At 36.5% G+C, this 17,529-nt stretch overlaps 1 protein-coding gene and 1 long non-coding RNA gene across 2 annotated transcripts; both read left to right on the top strand.

The window, feature by feature from the left end:
- The first annotated feature begins 7,096 nt into the window (after positions 1–7,096).
- LOC133700794 (uncharacterized) lies at positions 7,097–7,923 on the top strand. Its single transcript, XR_009843483.1, has 2 exons — positions 7,097–7,512; positions 7,606–7,923. It is a non-coding gene; the product is annotated as an uncharacterized LOC133700794 (long non-coding RNA).
- A 3,604-nt stretch (positions 7,924–11,527) lies between these two features.
- Positions 11,528–15,784, top strand: LOC133700839 (cuscuta receptor 1-like). The gene is made up of 5 exons (XM_062124532.1): positions 11,528–12,001; positions 12,100–12,240; positions 12,365–12,517; positions 12,830–12,976; positions 13,412–15,784. Exons 1-5 carry the CDS (start codon positions 11,641–11,643, stop codon positions 15,622–15,624), a joined length of 3,015 nt encoding a protein of 1,004 aa, XP_061980516.1. The 5' UTR covers positions 11,528–11,640; the 3' UTR covers positions 15,625–15,784.
- Positions 15,785–17,529: the final 1,745 nt, after the last annotated feature.

Genomic DNA, 17,529 nt, shown 5'->3' with positions numbered 1-17,529 from the left:
CCCAAAATAAGATTTTTATATTTTTTTGGAATATTGGCCAATACCCTTTGGAGTTTTACAAACATGTTGTAAAATCCAGAAATGCAAGAAAAATGATTTTTGTTGTGTTTAAGAAATCCATGCGAAAACACATTTTCAAAACTTCAAATATTTGTTTTTTATATAAAAAAAACATAAAAATAATGTTAGGGTATTGGCCGTATGCAGGAAAACAAAACATTTTTTATTTTATATTTTTTTTGATGTCTCGACGAAAACCGGGTATTTTCATACCGGACTTGTATCTTTACCATATAAAAAATACAAACAGATATTGATAAACAATGCATCAACAAACTTTCAGAAAACACATATTTAAATCATTCTTTTAAAGAAAATTTTCCGAACGGGCCAGACCCGGCCCACAAAGAGACTGGGCCGAAATCAGCCCAACATAAAATGGGCCCACTTCCTACAGGGGCTGGACTCAGCCCAGCCCAAACCACACGACTGGTACTGTTCACTGTACAATAACAGTGTTACTGTTCCTCTGCACAGTAACATGTTAATTAATTTTACAGTTACTATGCACATGCATAATAACCGGGTAATTATTTTTCCAGTTACTGTGCACATGCACAGTAACCCCGTTTTCACACATTAGCAAAGCAAATGTAACATTAGCAAAGCAAATTACATGCAAAAGGCCACGTTACTGTTCAAGTGAATTAAATTTCACTTGAACAGTGCAAACACAAAGCAAAAGATTACACAGTGCGGGAGGTTACAGTTCAATCAAAGCTGGCGGGTTACTGTTCAAGTGAATTAATTCACTTGAACAGTGCACACAAGGTGAAATGCATGGAAACAGAATTAAAATGCATGCAAAGAGACCCCGTCAAATACAAAGAAAACAAATGCACACAGAAGGTGAAGAGAACGAACCTGGAGACGAAGAAGCTGTCTGCGTTCGTCTGTTTCCAATCTTTTCCTCCTGTCCTGTATTGGTGTCAGTTTTCCTGTTTTTTCCTTTACTCTACGTCTTTGTCGCTCTCTCTCCTTGGTTTTCTGCTCTTTCTTCTTCCCTGTTCTGCAAGTGTTATATGTAAAAAAAATGAAAGCAAAGCCCGAAAGAGATGATGACCTGGTGCGGTTGGTGGTGTTGCTGCCACTACTCTTCCTGCTCTCTGGTGTTGCTGCGGCTGCCTTTCCTCCTGGTGGTGCTGCTGCTGCTGGGATGGAGGAGATGATGAGGTCGTTGGCAGCGCTGGTGCGGCTCTTCTCCTGGTGCTACTGGACCGAAGGAAATGGTGAGCTGACGATGGCGCTGCGGAATGGATGTTCTTCCCTCTGTATTCTCTTTTTGTTTTTTTTTTCAAAAGGTTTCCCAACTCTCTGTTTCTTTCTTCCTATGCTGCCCAATTCCCCTTCATGTCTCCCTCCGTTCCTTTTTATTTTTCATGTTCTCCTCCCTTCTCCGTTTCCTTCCTGTTCTTCTCTTCGGTATTCCTCTCTCAACAGTTCTTGGCGTGGCTGTTGGGATGAAGAAAATGATGAGCTGGATGACGTTCTTCCCTCTGTTTTTGTTTTTGCTCCTTCTCTGTTTTCCCGTGGGCTGCTGCTGTGTTGCTTTGGGGAGGAAGGATACGGCTACTGTGCTGTTCTTGCTTATTACTGCTCAAAGTGGCTGAGGAATTGCAACTAGTGATGACCGCTCCCCTGCTGGTTCCTGCTCCCAGTGCAGAGAAGAAAGCAAAGCTACTACTGGCGACTTGGAAGAGATATAGATGACTGGGATCAACTGCTGGCAGGGACGAGACTGGTCGCCATCCTGGATTGCTGCTGCAGCTAGTAACCACTCCTGGTGATTGAGGGGCTGCGAGTCAGCGGTGGCTGCCGGAGTTGAAAATGACGCTGCTGCTGAAGCTGGAGATGGCTGCGTACTGGTGTAGGACTCAGAGAAAAGCCGTCTGTTTGGAATGTGAAGCCAAGCTCCTGACACTGTTTATGGCTCACGGTTTTGGCTGGTCATAAAGAAGTTGTTGAACCGTAGGGGAGAATCGGGCGTTGATGGGGGTGGTGTTACTGTTTATCTCTTCCCCTCTTCTCCTTTCTCTGCCATTTTCTTTTGTTCAAAACTTTCCCCTCCTTCTTAGTTTTCCAGCCCTCTCTCCCGTTTTCAAAAACTCTTCCCCCCTTTTCAAAAAAAAACTCCCCCCTTTCTGCAGCTGCTAAGAGCTGTATTTATAGGCAAAGGGGAAAGCTGGGACGCTGCTGCGCATGGGGAGCAGGGGACACCAGGCGAAGTCTCCGATAGGCGTGGCCTTGCAGGGCGTGCCTGCGCTGCTTTCCACTCCTAGGGTCTCCATCTGCATGCTGCAGGGAGGGAGGAACAATTCCGTTTGCTTTGGGTTCTGCTCCTTTTTTTTATTATTATTATTAATTATATTTGCAGGGACCCCAAAAAAAGGTTACAAACACGCGGCAGAATTTTCACTTCCTCATCGGATATTCAAACGTGCATATCTTGAGCTTCTGATATCGAAATTGAGCGATTCGAAAGCCCAAAATCATCTATGTGTGTAGGACTACAACTTTCACGAAGGATTCAAGGTGAGATATAATCGTTTTACCGGACAGAATTGGGCCGCAAAACTGGTCGGTAAAAATGGTCTCCTGATCCGATTCAAAAACTGACGAATGTCGAGCATCCCGATATGACTGAGAGTATCCTAAGAGTGATGGCAGCAGAAATTTCAGTGCAAAACTTGGGTCAAAATCCTGCTCGCGGCAGAATTCTATACTTTCACGTCAGATATTCAAACAGGAATATCTCGAGCTTCTGATATCGAAATCAAGCGATTCGAAAGCCTAAATTCCTCTATGTGTGTAGGACTACAACTTTCACGAAGGATTCAAGGTGAGATATAATCGTTTTATAGGATAGAAACGGGCCGCAATCTGGTTGGTCAAAAAGGGTCTCCCGATCTAAATTCAGGAAACTGACAATGCCAAGCATCCTAGTTCGACTGAGAGTTTGCCATAAGAACAGTGAGCTCTAGGACCCAATAAAGGTGTAGGTCCATTTTTCAACATGTCATGAGTGACAGAATATAGCTGGGATGGTCACATATTGCACGAAACCAAGTCAGAAACAGGGCCTAAGCTGGAACAAAAAATATTGCGGCAGCAGCAAAACCAGGTTTTTTTATTTCCACTTTTGAGGGATTTATTCACCCTTAAAGACCTTATAAAAAAGGAATGAATTTGGCATTATGAAGACTTCTGATCAGTCTAAGAAAACCTGATGATTTTAGCAGCAAAAGGGGAAGGATAAAAAAGAGCAGAAAACAGCTCAAACAGAGTTTCGAAAAAAATATTTCTTTCATTTGCTTTTGTCAATCTTCTAGCAAACATGGGGTCCCAAAATGAGTAACAACAGCTGCCCCCTCTTTACAATGCTTACGAAGACAAACTTGTCAAGTGCTTCGCGTAGTAAGTGTTGTAAAGATAAACCGTCTGATCCTGCCAAATCTCAACTGCCTTTCCTAAACAATGGTATCCCTATCAGATTTTCTAGAAAAACTCCAAAATTTGAAATGGTCTCAATATCGGGTGACCTGCCCATCTTAAGATTCTTAGAAAACTCCACGCTTTTCTAAGAAACGGTCTCAATATCAGGTGACCGGCCCATCTTAATATTCTTAGAAAACTCCACGCTTTTCTAAGAAACGGTCTCAATATCAGGTGACCGGCCCATCTTAAAATTCTTAGAAAACTCCATGCTTTTCCAAGAAACGGTTTCAATATCAGGTAACCGGCCCCTCTTAAAATTCCTAGAAAACTCCACGCTTTTCTAAGGAGTGGTCTCAATATCGGGTGACCAGCCCCTCTTAAAATTCTTTAGAAAACTCCACGCTTTTCTAAGGAATGGTCTCAATATCGGGTGACCTGCCCATCTTAAGATTCTTAGAAAACTCCACGCTTTTCTAAGAAACGGTCTCAATATCAGGTGACCGGCCCATCTTAAAATTCTTAGAAAACTCCACGCTTTTCCAAGAAACGGTTTCAATATCAGGTAACCGGCCCCTCTTAAAATTCCTAGAAAACTCCACGCTTTTCTAAGGAATGGTCTCAATATCGGGTGACCAGCCCCTCTTAAATTTTTTTAGAAAACTCCACGCTTTTCTAAGGAATGGTCTCAATATCGGGTGACCTGCCCATCTTAAGATTCTTAGAAAACTCCACGCTTTTCTAAGAAACGGTCTCAATATCAGGTGACCGGCCCATCTTAAAATTCTTAAAAAACTCCATGCTTTTCCAAGAAACGGTTTCAATATCAGGTAACCGGCCCCTCTTAAAATTCCTAGAAAACTCCACGCTTTTCTAAGGAATGGTCTCAATGTCGGGTGACCTCAAGGAATGAAGTAGTGCTAGCTCACCAATCTCCTCCGTAGTTCTGTTGACCTTAGATTCTGTATCTCAGTGGTTCCCAAATACTTGGAACTAGTTTGGTTTTCGCCACCTTTCCTGCCAGTTTAATGTTTATGACAGTATAGTATGCATGCTTTTGTTACCTATTTTTGAAACATAGGTCCCCCTTTCCATTGTAGCCGTCTTTGAGCTCCGGTTTCCATTTATTTGCATGTCCTGTCCTTTTCGAACCAGAATATATTCCACGCGCTACACTTCCTATCCTTTTGGTGAAGAGGTCTTTGGTTTCTTCTGGGGCCCTTTCTTGCTCCATTGAGTATTGTCTTTTATTATTATTTCAAAAGGAAAACTCAAAAGATTTGGTTTTGTTCATGAAAACTGAAACTTTTAATGCAATTAGCAATCCCCATAAAAGATGCTTTTTCAGAAGTTTTTATGATGATACCTCTTTTGGGCTTTGGTTAACTTTGGGCCCCTATGTGCACTTCGTACGCTCCTTGCCCCCCAGTGTGGTGTGCAAAAATATGTCAAGTTTTGATTTGATTTGATTCTCCAATTGATGGAGTCATCTCCTCAGTCATGTGTAAGAAAAGAGTAAAAGATTTCAAATGCGATGAGATCATGCTTTTTATGAAGAAAGGTTTAGAAAATTCATGGCCAAACTTTATTATTGACCGGGGATCATAGTTTTTCTTTATAGAGTCATCATTCACAAGTTTAACTAGATCTTCTCCATCCATCCTAGATAACAAATAAAGCTCCTCTCGAGAATGTTTTCTTTAAAACGTAAGGGCCTTCCTTGTTTGGCGGCCTTTTACTTTGATCCTCTTCTGGTAAAGGCCATATTCAGTACAAAGTCTCCTTCATGGAATCCTCGAGGTCGGACCTTCTTATCATATGATTAGGCCATCTTTGATGATGACAGATTGCAACTAATCTCTTTTCACTGATCATATTCAACTATTCATATCTAACTTTTACCCATTCCATCTCTTCTAAACTTAAAGTCTACCAATACTCTTAATGAGGGGTTTTCCACTTCTAAAGGCATTATCGTCTCCCTTCCATATACCAACGTATATAGGGTGGCTCTTATTGAGGTTCAGACTGCGGTGCGGTACGCGTAAAGGGCCAATGGCAACATTTCATGCCAACACTTGTACGTGACTACCATCTTCTAAATAATCTCCTTGACATTCTTGTTAGTAGCTTCTACCGCACCATTCATCTTTGGCCTACATGGCAAGGAATTGGGATGCATGATTTTCAATTTAGCGCAGAGTTCTATTATCATCTTGCCAATTGAATTTCTGGGCATTATCAATTATAATCTTTTTCTGGTGGACCATACTGACAAATCAAATCTCTCAATAAATTTCTTCACCACTTTTTGCCTCTACATCATCCAAACATCTCAACCAAGTTCTGTCCGATGATTTCTTATACAAAGTTTCCCCATCAAGATCCCTTGCCAACCTTCTCAACGTCTTCTTGTTGATTTTGGATGCCCTCATGGGATATGTCTGGTTTTTTGGATGAAATTCTTGATATTATAGTACCAAGGGTTTCCATCTATTTCCCTCTACTCTGAGCAACAATGAGCTGGGTTATTTCTGATATCACTGTGTACCGGTTGTACCTTGTGCCCAAAGTCTATTCTAGCCATAGAAGTTAATGTGACCCAAGCATCAACAAAATGTTTTCCTTCCATTCCTAAATGGGTGAACTTTATTTCCTCAACTTCTCTAGCCAATTTAGACAGGTATTCTTGGTAAGGTCCCAACTTCTCGTCCTTGGTTTGCCCTTTTCCTTTCACTTGGCAAATAATAAAAATCGGATATTGTTGTTATTGTACCCATACACATTTATTTTTCTAATATTCAGCTCCAATGCCACCTCTAAAACGAGAATGCAAGCTTCATACTCCTATGTTGTTATTGCACCCAAACTGCAACTTAACTAAACCCGAATACTACTTTTTATTAGGAGAGATTATCATTGCATCAGCTCTATTACCACATACGTTTACAACACCATCAAAGTACATAGTCCACCAATCTAATTTTCCTTCCTCAACTGAAAACACATCTTCATCAGGAGGTACTGCTTGATTTTCTTGAAAGCTTCTTCACACTCTTATTACAAATTCCGAGATTCTTCTTGCTTAACAATCGAAGATTGGGTCACAAGTCATGGTTAATTGGAATATAAACCGAGCAATGTAATTCAACCTTTCTAAGAACTTTCTTACATCCTTCTCATCCTTAGGAGTTGGCATAGATTAAATAGCCTTTACTTAACCAAGGTCCGCTTCTATCCTTTTGTCACTCATCCTAAATCCCAACAACTTCCTAGATTTCACCCCGAATGAACACCTTGCATGGTTAAGCTTTAACTTGTACTTCCTTAATCTTTCAAATAATTCCTTCAATATTTGGACATGATTCATTCCCAAAATCCAAAACAGAGTCAATCTTCTAGCAAACATATTTCTTTCATTTGCTTTTGTCAATCTTCTAACAAACATGGGGTCCCAAAATGATTAACAACATGGAAATTAACCTTTAGCCTAGAAATCAACTCAAAACATCACATAGTTCTTTTGATGTTTTGAAGAGATGGAAAATCATATGAACTGAAGATGAGTGTATCATCTACAAACTGAAAGTGACCAAAACAAATACCTTTTATAAGTCCCGATTCACATCTCTTTTTAGCATTCTACTAAGACCCTCAGTCGCTATATTGAAAAGAGATGCTGATAAAGAGTCCCCTCTTCGCAATCCCTTTTCCATAAAGAACTCTACAAGAATTGGAAGTTTTGTTGTCGAAATACATTATTATATCCATCATCTCCATCGTGAACCAAAACCCACACAAGCCATAACTGTCGAAATACCTGGGCAGTAATTGTTTTGCGTGGTTTAGGATTATGTGTGATAGCACTGAAAGGCGAGTGATCCAACTCTCTCTTGGGGGTGCTGGGGATTGGGGGTTAGGCGAGTGGGTTCTCAACGCATCTTTGTTTCTGCCTTTCAAAGAATTGCAAAGTCTTGATTTGAAGGTTACTGAATTAGTTGGGTGCCTTTGAGAATCAAGGTTGGTTCATATTATTGTGTTATGCTAAAATTAAAACTGATGAAATGGCTGTTGTTTAATGCTACTTATTTTGCTTTAATATTTCTCTAGCAGGCTTCGGAGTGTTGAAGCCTTGTATTAAATTTCGCTAGTTCTCCAACTTCAGAGGATCTTAGCATGGGAGCACTGGATTTGTTGTGGTTGCTGGTGGGGGGAATCAATGGTTTGCTTCTTGCATTCTTGGCCCAAAATTGTGTTAGTTCGAAACTTGTCGGCAATTTTCTTGAATGTGTACAGCTAATGGGTGCTTTTTAGTGTGTTGACCTCATAGCTTAGCCTTATTGTTGATCGTTTCAATAGAGAAGTGTTGTAACTATATTTATCTGTGGAATCCTAAGTCTGTCTTATTTAATTAATTTGTTTTCGCTATTTTTTTTCTTAATTTTTTTTTTGCTCGGACCACCATGTTGGAGTATTCTGATCAAGAAGTTAACAATGATTGTTATTATAACACACAATATTTTATAATTTTTAAAATTATTATATTATTCAAAACTAATAAAACTAAATGATTGTTAAAAATTTATTATCAGTAATTAAAACTATGTTTAATAATCAATAACACTCATTACATTATATAAAAAAAAATGAGGACTTTATATCTATGCAATGATCAATTTAATGATAGCATTTTATCATGTTTGACTTTGCTTTCATCTTTAACGACTTTATATCCATAAATTGTACAGGTTGGTGTGAATTAAAGAATCTGAAGCAGTTGGATCTTTCTGGAAATAATTTTGGAGGTTCACTCCTAAATTGTTTGGGAAACTTGTCATCTCTACAACTATTAGATGTTTCTAAAAACCAGTTTACTGGAAATATTGCCTCCGGTCCTCTTACCAACCTCACATCCCTTGAATTCCTCTCACTATCAAATAACCTTTTTGAAGTTCCCATTTCAATGAAGCCTTTTATGAACCACTCAAAACCTTAAGTTCTTCTGCAATGAGAACAACAGACTAGGAGCAGAACCTGTTGCTTTTGATCATTTGATTCCAAAGTTCCAATTAGTCTTTTTTCGCTGGTAAAAAACAACGGAAGCACTCAAAGTAGAAATTCCCAACTTCCTCTATTACCAATACCACTTAAGATTCCTTGATCTCTCCCACAACAACATCAGTGGAATGTGTACAGCTAATGGGTGCTTTTTAGTGTGTTGACCTCATAGCTTAGCCTTATTGTTGACCGTTTCAATAGAGAAGTGTTGTAACTATATTTATCTGTGGAATCCTAAGTCTGTCTTGTTTAATTAATTTGTTTTCGCTATTTTTTTTCTTAATTTTTTTTTTGCTCGGACCACCATGTTGCAGTATTCTGATCAAGAAGTTAACAATGATAGTCCATCTTCAAGTTCAGTTTCTCATTGATCTCTTCCTAATTTAACTTAAAAAATGAGAAAACTATAAGGAAAACTCTTACTAAGCCTGTCATGACTAACTCTTTCAACTTGTCTCAAGGTTGGTTTATGTACCACAGAGATATCCTTTAACGATAAAGATATGTTGCTTGGATTAAAACTCGATAATCAGCTTTTTTTTTATTAAAAGATATGTCGATGGAAAGATGATGAATTGTATTTTGGTGGATGATGGTTCGACTATCAATATACTACCTCTTAAGATTATGAAAGAACTTCGGATTCCTATTTATGTTTATATATAAAAAGTAATATCGTTTTGACACACACATAAAATTAAGGTTAATCCAAACTAATGTGGGACCTAATAAAAAACCATGATACAAACCTTAACCCAAGTTAACCCCCAAGCCGAGTCTAATGAGGATTGTTTGGAAAAAGATTATGGAAGACCACCATTATGCATAAGGAAATCACCAGGAAATTACTTATCTGGGCCAATAGTGCTACAAAAAAGAGAAAGTGGTATATCCACTTTCTCATCAATTACGACAATAATTGACTCCCAGTCAATACGGTCCTCGCAAATTGTTTGGTGAGGTTACATGCCAACAAAACTAATTTGAATATTTTTAATGTTGGTAACACTATTAAATGTTGTAGTGAGGTAACATTATGTTTTCTTTATTTTGATATTAAAAAACATTATATTTAGAAAGGTTTTGGATTAATTAAACATGATATGGAAATATAATTGCTTAGTGGTATAGATCATGAAAATATAATTGCTTAGTTGTTCTTTAATGGTATAGAAATATCAAGTTAACAATTAGACAATAAAGTTAGAAGTTGTTAGTTTAAGTATTTTACAGGGCTACTATTTGATCCAAAAAATGATTTAATAGATACAGTAAAGAATACGTGGACTATCTGTCAATAATATTGTCCAAGAATGATTTCGGGTTTTATTACAAATTATATAAAAGGTAATTGAGACTAGTTTACAACTCAAAAAGCATAATAGAATTCTGAATTTTATAGGAGCTATGATTAGTTTATTAGGTAGCATGTAGTTAACAAATTATTGTAGTTAAGTGTTCGAGGGATTTTAACAGGTTATATGCTTGCGAATAGGTTTTTTGAGCAAGAACCTGAACTTACAAATCACACCAATATAAAAAATATGAGGAATCATTAGCAAAAAGTAAAAAAAAATAATAACATAAGCAAGTGTCAGTCAAGTAATATAAAACATCAAAATACATAGACATCAAACAATAATTTTCTTGAATTGGAAGAACCCTTCATTTATGGCTATGTTCCAAGATATATAAGTGAATTAGTTGCAAAACAGGGGAGTGTATGTGAAAATATTACAATAACATTTACTCTGAGTAAGAACACCTCCATGCATGTGCTGTAATTGACAAAGAGAAGAAGAGAAATCCTTTCAATTTATGAAAATGCAATGAGTTAACCTTATCTCATACTGCAATAAATACTCCACAGTATTCATGTATGAAAACATTTGAACAAGAATAATCAATTAAATAATATGAGAGTTGTTTGGAAAAAAAATTCTAGAAAACCACCGGTGTGCATAAGAAAATCACTAGAAAATTACTGCATGGTCGTGTTTAAAAATCAAAATGGCACAGCAAGTCAAGCATCCGTTTTCACAACCTTTTAATGCTTTAACTCATCTTCGCCAATAGTGCTAAAGAGAAAGTGATATATCCACTTTCTCATCAATTACTTTAGATTTGTGGTAGATATGATACAAGAGAAAGTGGTATATCCTATAATGGGTGGCAAGCTCCTTGCTTTTCACGTGGCCACTAACAACAACCCAGATAAGATGTTGATTGTTCTTACAGGGAGAGGATGCCCAGCTCCAGACAGCAGAAGGGAGATCGTTTTCCTACATCTTCATCATTAGAGCACAGCAATAACTCAAAGCTATCTTTAAATTACAAGGGTTTATTAATCAATTTTATTGATAATGCGTGATCATAATGGATTTCAATCATATGATCGAAAATATTTCAAAGATTTGGTAAATATTTTGAATACAAAACGTGGGGCTCATGCCATGTTTCTCACCCTTGAAACGTGACAATTGATTGTGAATCAGCATTTTTCTCTTCTGCCCCAGTCTTGGAATTTTTATTTGAAACTAACTCAGATTAATTTAATATTTTATTTTTTTAAAATAATAATATTTTTTTATAGAATAAATCAGTTTTCTTCAAATTTAGAATATAGAAAATCAACGTAGAGAGTAAATATTTTAACCATTGATCAAGTTTATATTGTATATATTCTTTTTGGAGAAGTAACTCATTTTCACACCCTTCTTGTAGTTCTCTATTCAATTTCACACCAGAGTGTAATATAAAAAAACTTTTGAAAAGTACTTTATTTTCTTTCCATTCACCCCAGCACTACGACAATAATGGACTCCCAGTCAATAAGGCACATAACTAATTTGAATATTTTTCCCAACCTGGCGAATAGACTACGTCCTAAACAGTAAAATAATATTCAAATCCAAAAATATTCCAAAAATAAATGAAATAAAGAAAACATCTGCACAACATAGAATATGCAGATAAAGTCGTGAAAATGGCCATAGTGTAGTATAAATAGGACGGACCTCTATGGTTGCCCAAAGGCACATAACAAACAACAATATTCTACGTAGTACGTAGTTCATAGAATTATCTAAGATGATGATGAAAAGAATGGGGGCTTGGATGTTGGTAGCAGTATTGACTTTGGTTGGCGAATGGCATGGTCGTTGTTATGGGTGTTCGGAGGAAGAGAGGATTGGTCTCTTGGAGATCCAATCTTTGATCGACCCAGATGGCTTTTCCTTGGGAGATTGGGTGGGCAGTAGTAATTGTTGTGAGTGGTCTGGGATCGAGTGTGATAACACTACAAGGCGAGTGATCCAAGTCTCTCTTTTTGGTGAAAGAGATGAGAACTTGGGCGATTGGGTTCTCAACGCATCTTTGTTTCTGCCTTTTAAAGAATTGCAAAGTCTTGATTTGGGAAGGGCTAGTTTGGTTGGTTGCTTGGAGAATGAAGGTTAGTTCAATGTTTCTGCACTTAATTATAATCATAAAATAAATGAAGGTTGGTTGGAGTTTAATGTCAATTATCTTGCTTTGATGATTCTCTTCCAGGCTTCGAAGTCCTATCATCAAAACTGAGGGAACTTGGCCTAAGTGAAAACCGATTTAATGATAAAAGCATTTTGTCATGCTTGACTGGGCTTTCCACTCTCAAGTCTTTAGATCTATCATCTAATAAGTTGACAGGATCAGGTAGCTTCTATGGTAACCTTTTAGTTATTTATTCAGATTTGAAACCTTTTCTTTTCTCCTTCTCATATCATTTTTTTCTATGCGTTTATTTCCTTCCAATATGCTCTTGAGAAACGTCATGCAGGTTTCAAAGTCTTGTCATCAAGGTTGAAAAAGCTGGAGAACCTTCATCTAAGTTCGAATCAATGCAACGATAGCATTTTTTCTTCTCTAACTGGATTTTCATCTCTCAAGTCTTTAGATCTTTCATACAATCAGCTGACAGGATCTATCAATAGTAAGTTACATTCTTTTTACCGATAAAATTGAGGACTATATATATATATATATATATATATATAATAATCAACGATTGCATTTCTTCATGTTTGATTGCGCTTTCATCTATGAAGATTTATATCTATGGAGCTTTGATCTTATCCATAAATTGTTTCTCTAATAAGACAGGAAGATATTAAAGAGATCAAAACTAGGATGATTAAAAATTACAAGTGACGATGTATAGAATGGATAGTTGCAATCTATCTTCTTCCTTAATCTATGCACTGTATATTTTTTATGTATAATTTGAGAATTATATATCTTGTAGGTTTTCAACTCCTACCGATGAGGCTGGGAAAGTTAGAGAACCTTGGCCTGGGAGGCAATCGATTGAACAGCAGCATCTTATCAATTCTGAGTGGGCTTTCATCCCTCAAGTCTTTAGATCTGTCAGAGAATATGTTTACAGGATCAGGTATAATACACAGTTTCTACCTAAATGCTTCGCATGACATTCTCTTAATTATATTGTTTCTTTATCAACAAAAATGAGGACTTTATATCTATCTAAAGATCAATTTTGTCAAAACCCGAGTTTCAAGTCTGTGACAGGCAACTCAAGAGTAGGGTTAAAAGGACACCCCATCTACTTTAAGTCTTATAACAAACATATCTAAAGAATAACACACAATATTTTATAATTTTTAAAATTATTATATTATTCAAAACTAATAAAATTAAATGATTGTATTATCAGTAATTAAAATTATGTTTAATAATCAATAATACTCATTACATTATATAAAAAAAAATGACTTTATATCTATGCAATGATCAATTTAATGATAGCATTTTATCATGTTTGACTTTGCTTTCATCTTTAACGACTTTATATCCATAAATTGTACAGGTTGGTGTAAATTAAAGAATCTGAAGCAGTTGGATCTTTCTGGAAATAATTTTGGAGGTTCACTCCCAAATTGTTTGGGAAACTTGTCATCTCTACAACTATTAGATGTTTCTAAAAACCAGTTTACTGGAAATATTGCCTCCGGTCCTCTTACCAACCTCACATCCCTTGAATTCCTCTCACTATCAAATAACCTTTTTGAAGTTCCCATTTCAATGAAGCCTTTTATGAACCACTCAAGCCTTAAGTTCTTCTGCAATGAGAACAACAAACTAGGAGCAGAACCTGCTGCCTTTGATCATTTGATTCCAAAGTTCCAATTAGTCTTTTTTCGCTGGTCAAAAACAACGGAAGCACTCAAAGTAGAAATTCCCAACTTCCTCTATTACCAATACCACTTAAGATTCCTTGATCTCTCCCACAACAACATCACTGGAATGTTTCCATCGTGGTTGCTTAAGAACAATACACAATTGGAGCAACTATATCTGAGCGAGAACTCCTTTGTTGGTACTTTGCAGTTGCAAGATCACCCATATCCGAAAATGACCGAATTAGATATATCCAACAACAACATGAACGGTCAAATTCCAAAGGATATTTGTTTGATCTTTCCAAATATGGAGAGCTTAAGGATGGCTAAGAATGGATTCACGGGTTGTATTCCTTCTTGTTTAGGAAATATTAGCTCTTTGGAAATTTTAGATTTATCCAACAATCAATTGTCTACAGTAAAACTAGAACTACTAACAACATTACAGTGTCTCAAGCTGTCGAACAACACTTTGGGTGGGCAAATATCAACCTCGGTGTTCAATTCTTCTACCTTAGAATATCTCTATCTAGGTGGTAATAACTTTCGGGGTCAGATATCAGATTTTTCATTATATGGGTGGAAAGAATGGAAAATATTGGATTTGAGTAACAATCAATTTTTAGGCATGCTTCCGAGGAGCTTTGTTAATTTTACGTACCTTGAAGTACTTGATTTGTCCAAAAACCATTTTAAGGGTCCGATCCCAAAAGACTTTTGTAAGCTTGGCCGGCTTCTATATTTGGACCTTTCTGAGAACAACTTGTCTGGATATATACCATCTTGTTTCAGTCCACCACCTCTAACCCATGTGCATCTATCCAAAAATAGATTGAGCGGTCCATTAACATATGGATTTTATAACAGCTCTTCCCTGGTTACGATGGATCTTAGAGATAACAGCTTCACCAACTCAATTCCAAATTGGATTGGCAATCTTTCATCATTGAGTGTTCTTCTTCTGAGATCTAATCACTTTGATGGTAAGCTCCCTGTTCAGTTATGCTTATTAGAACAATTAAGCATTTTGGATGTTTCACAAAACCAACTCTCTGGTCCACTACCCTCATGTTTAGGAAATCTTACTTTCAAGGAAAGTTCCCACAAAGCATTCACGAATCGCGATGTTCTTTTACTACCAGGGTCCATCCAAAAGGCTTATTATGAAATAATGGGTCCACCAGTAGTGGAGAGTATGTACACCTTGTTAAAGGGTTATTGGACTAACTTTACAGAAGAGGTGATAGAATTTACAACTAAAAATATGTATTATGGTTACAAGGGGAAAATTCTTAGCTACATGTCTGGTATTGATCTCTCCAATAACAACTTTGTAGGAGCAATCCCACCAGAATTTGGAAACTTAAGTGAGATACTGTCATTAAACTTATCACACAACAATCTCACTGGATCTATCCCTGCAACATTCTCAAACCTGAAGCAGATTGAGAGTTTGGATCTTTCTTACAACAGCTTGAATGGTTCCATCCCTCCACAACTTATTGAAATTACCACACTAGAAGTTCTTAGTGTGGCGCACAATAACTTGTCAGGTAAGACACCCGAGAGAAAAAATCAGTTTGGAACCTTTGATGAAAGCTGTTACGAAGGAAATCCTTTCTTGTGTGGACCTCCATTGCAAAAAAATTGTAGTGAGGAAGCAGTGTCGTCCCAGCCAGTGCCTAAAGATGAACAAGGAGATGATGGTTTCATAGACATGGAGTTTTTTTACATCAGTTCCGGTGTATGTTACACAGTTGTGGTGATGACGATTGCAACAGTTCTCTACATCAATCCATATTGGCGATGCAGGTGGTTGTACTTCATCGAAGACTGCATAGATACTTGCTACTATTTTTGGGTGGCTAGTTTTCACAAGTTCTCCAACTTCAGAAGGTGAATTTGTTACTGGGGAGACGGTCTATCCTGGTTTGTGATGATTATTTTTCTTGTATGTCTAGCTATTGGGTGCTTAACTTGTAGTGTACTGTCTTTATGCTCAGCCTTGCTATCTGATTAGTTATTTGAGCTAAATATATAAGGAAGGGAATTGATTTGGACTTCTCATTGCCAAAACCACTACAAAGTATTCTATGCACTGATTTATGACAACACTTACACAATACCTCAGTTATTTAATCAACTGTAAGTCACTTAACCAGAGATAAAGTGTAAGTCATTCAGAAATATTGCGCTTTTATTTTGAAATAAATAATAAAATGATAATACTTCTCTCCCAATAAACTTTCTCCAGAACATTGAAGCAATGCCTGCTCTTAAAGTTTTGTTTGTTGGTGACCTCCATGGCACCCTACCCGCTCAAAGTAAATTAACAATTCTCCATCCGCATATAATTACATCATCAATAAAAGATTCTTTCAACACTATTTTGACTGTTTGGAAATAAATTGTACGTGTGAATTGAAAAATCTGAAGCAGTAGATCTCTCTGTAAATAATTTATAGGAGGTTCACTCCCAGATTGTTTGGGGAACTTATCATCTCTACAGCTCTTAGATGTTTCTGAAAACCAATTTACTGGAAATATTGCCTTCGGTCCTCTTACCAACATCATATCCCTTGAATTCCTCTCACTGTCATAATTTTTTTATTTTTAAAAGCATTTTAAAAAAGTAAAAACAAACATGTTTTAATAAGAAAATTCAACCCAACCTCAAATAAAAAAACAATATCACCACCTAATTTGTGTATAATATAAAAAAAAAACCCTCATCTATTTATTTCCTCTTTACCATATAAAAAAAAATGAAAGTCTTGGGTCCTGCCCCCAGCAGGACCCAACTCTAATGGTCTAGCAGGACCCAACGCTATTGGGTCTTACTGTAACAACCTAGCAACCCTTTAGACCCTAGGCGCGTGGTTCTACAGACTTGCTAGCCTAGGTCTGCAATTAGGCGTGCAGGTCTGGCCCTAGCATCCATGGCATGACAGCCCAGTGCCAAGCTTTTGTAGCCTTTGGAACTCTTTGTGGCAGGGTGTGGCAGCCTAAAGTCAAGTGTTTGCAGCCCCATAATGCCCCACCCAAAATTTGCACTGATCATTTTCTCTCAAACCATCTCTTTAATACCAAATGCATCCCAATAAAAAACAGCTTTACCTTTTATTACATTGCTTCAATCTATAATATCATGAATCTTGATGAATAAGTCTTTTACTAACACTGCTTCTATCCACAGTGTAATGAATTTTGATGAATAAGATTTTTACCATATAATTTAGCTTTATGTATAATTTCTGTTATTATATGTAGACTTTATTTGAAGTAATTCATAAATATCTTAATATAATAGTAATTGTAGTATATGAGATCCATGCTATATCAATTTCTATTTCCTTGGATTTTTTTAAGATTTTTAGATTTTAGAAATTGCTAAATATAAATAATAAAAATTGATAATTAAAAAGAAAGATTACGGATTATAGTATTTTTATTTTTTTTAATTGTTACTCATATTAAAAAGCCCCCTTAAACATAATGATTCATAAAATTTATCTTCAAGCCTGTATTCATAATTTCTATTCACTTCACATATAATTAAAATTAAAAATTAATAAAAATACTTCAAAATTTAAAACATTATTGAATTAGTCCTCGTTTTTTTTTATAGGCAGCCCTTGGTTCTTATCGTACATTATCTTGACTACTTTAGATGAAAATATTTATACTTTTTGATAGATTTTACTAATATATAAAAGGAATTTTTAATTGAAAGATAACATAAACTTTTTATCCATGACTATATCTTTAATATTATTCCCACATTTAATAAAAATGAACTCTTTAA

This window comes from Populus nigra, chromosome 8 (genome assembly GCF_951802175.1).
Source record: "Populus nigra chromosome 8, ddPopNigr1.1, whole genome shotgun sequence".
NCBI classification, from domain to species: domain Eukaryota; kingdom Viridiplantae; phylum Streptophyta; class Magnoliopsida; order Malpighiales; family Salicaceae; genus Populus; species Populus nigra.
This window is presented reverse-complemented; position numbering and strand designations above follow the sequence as displayed.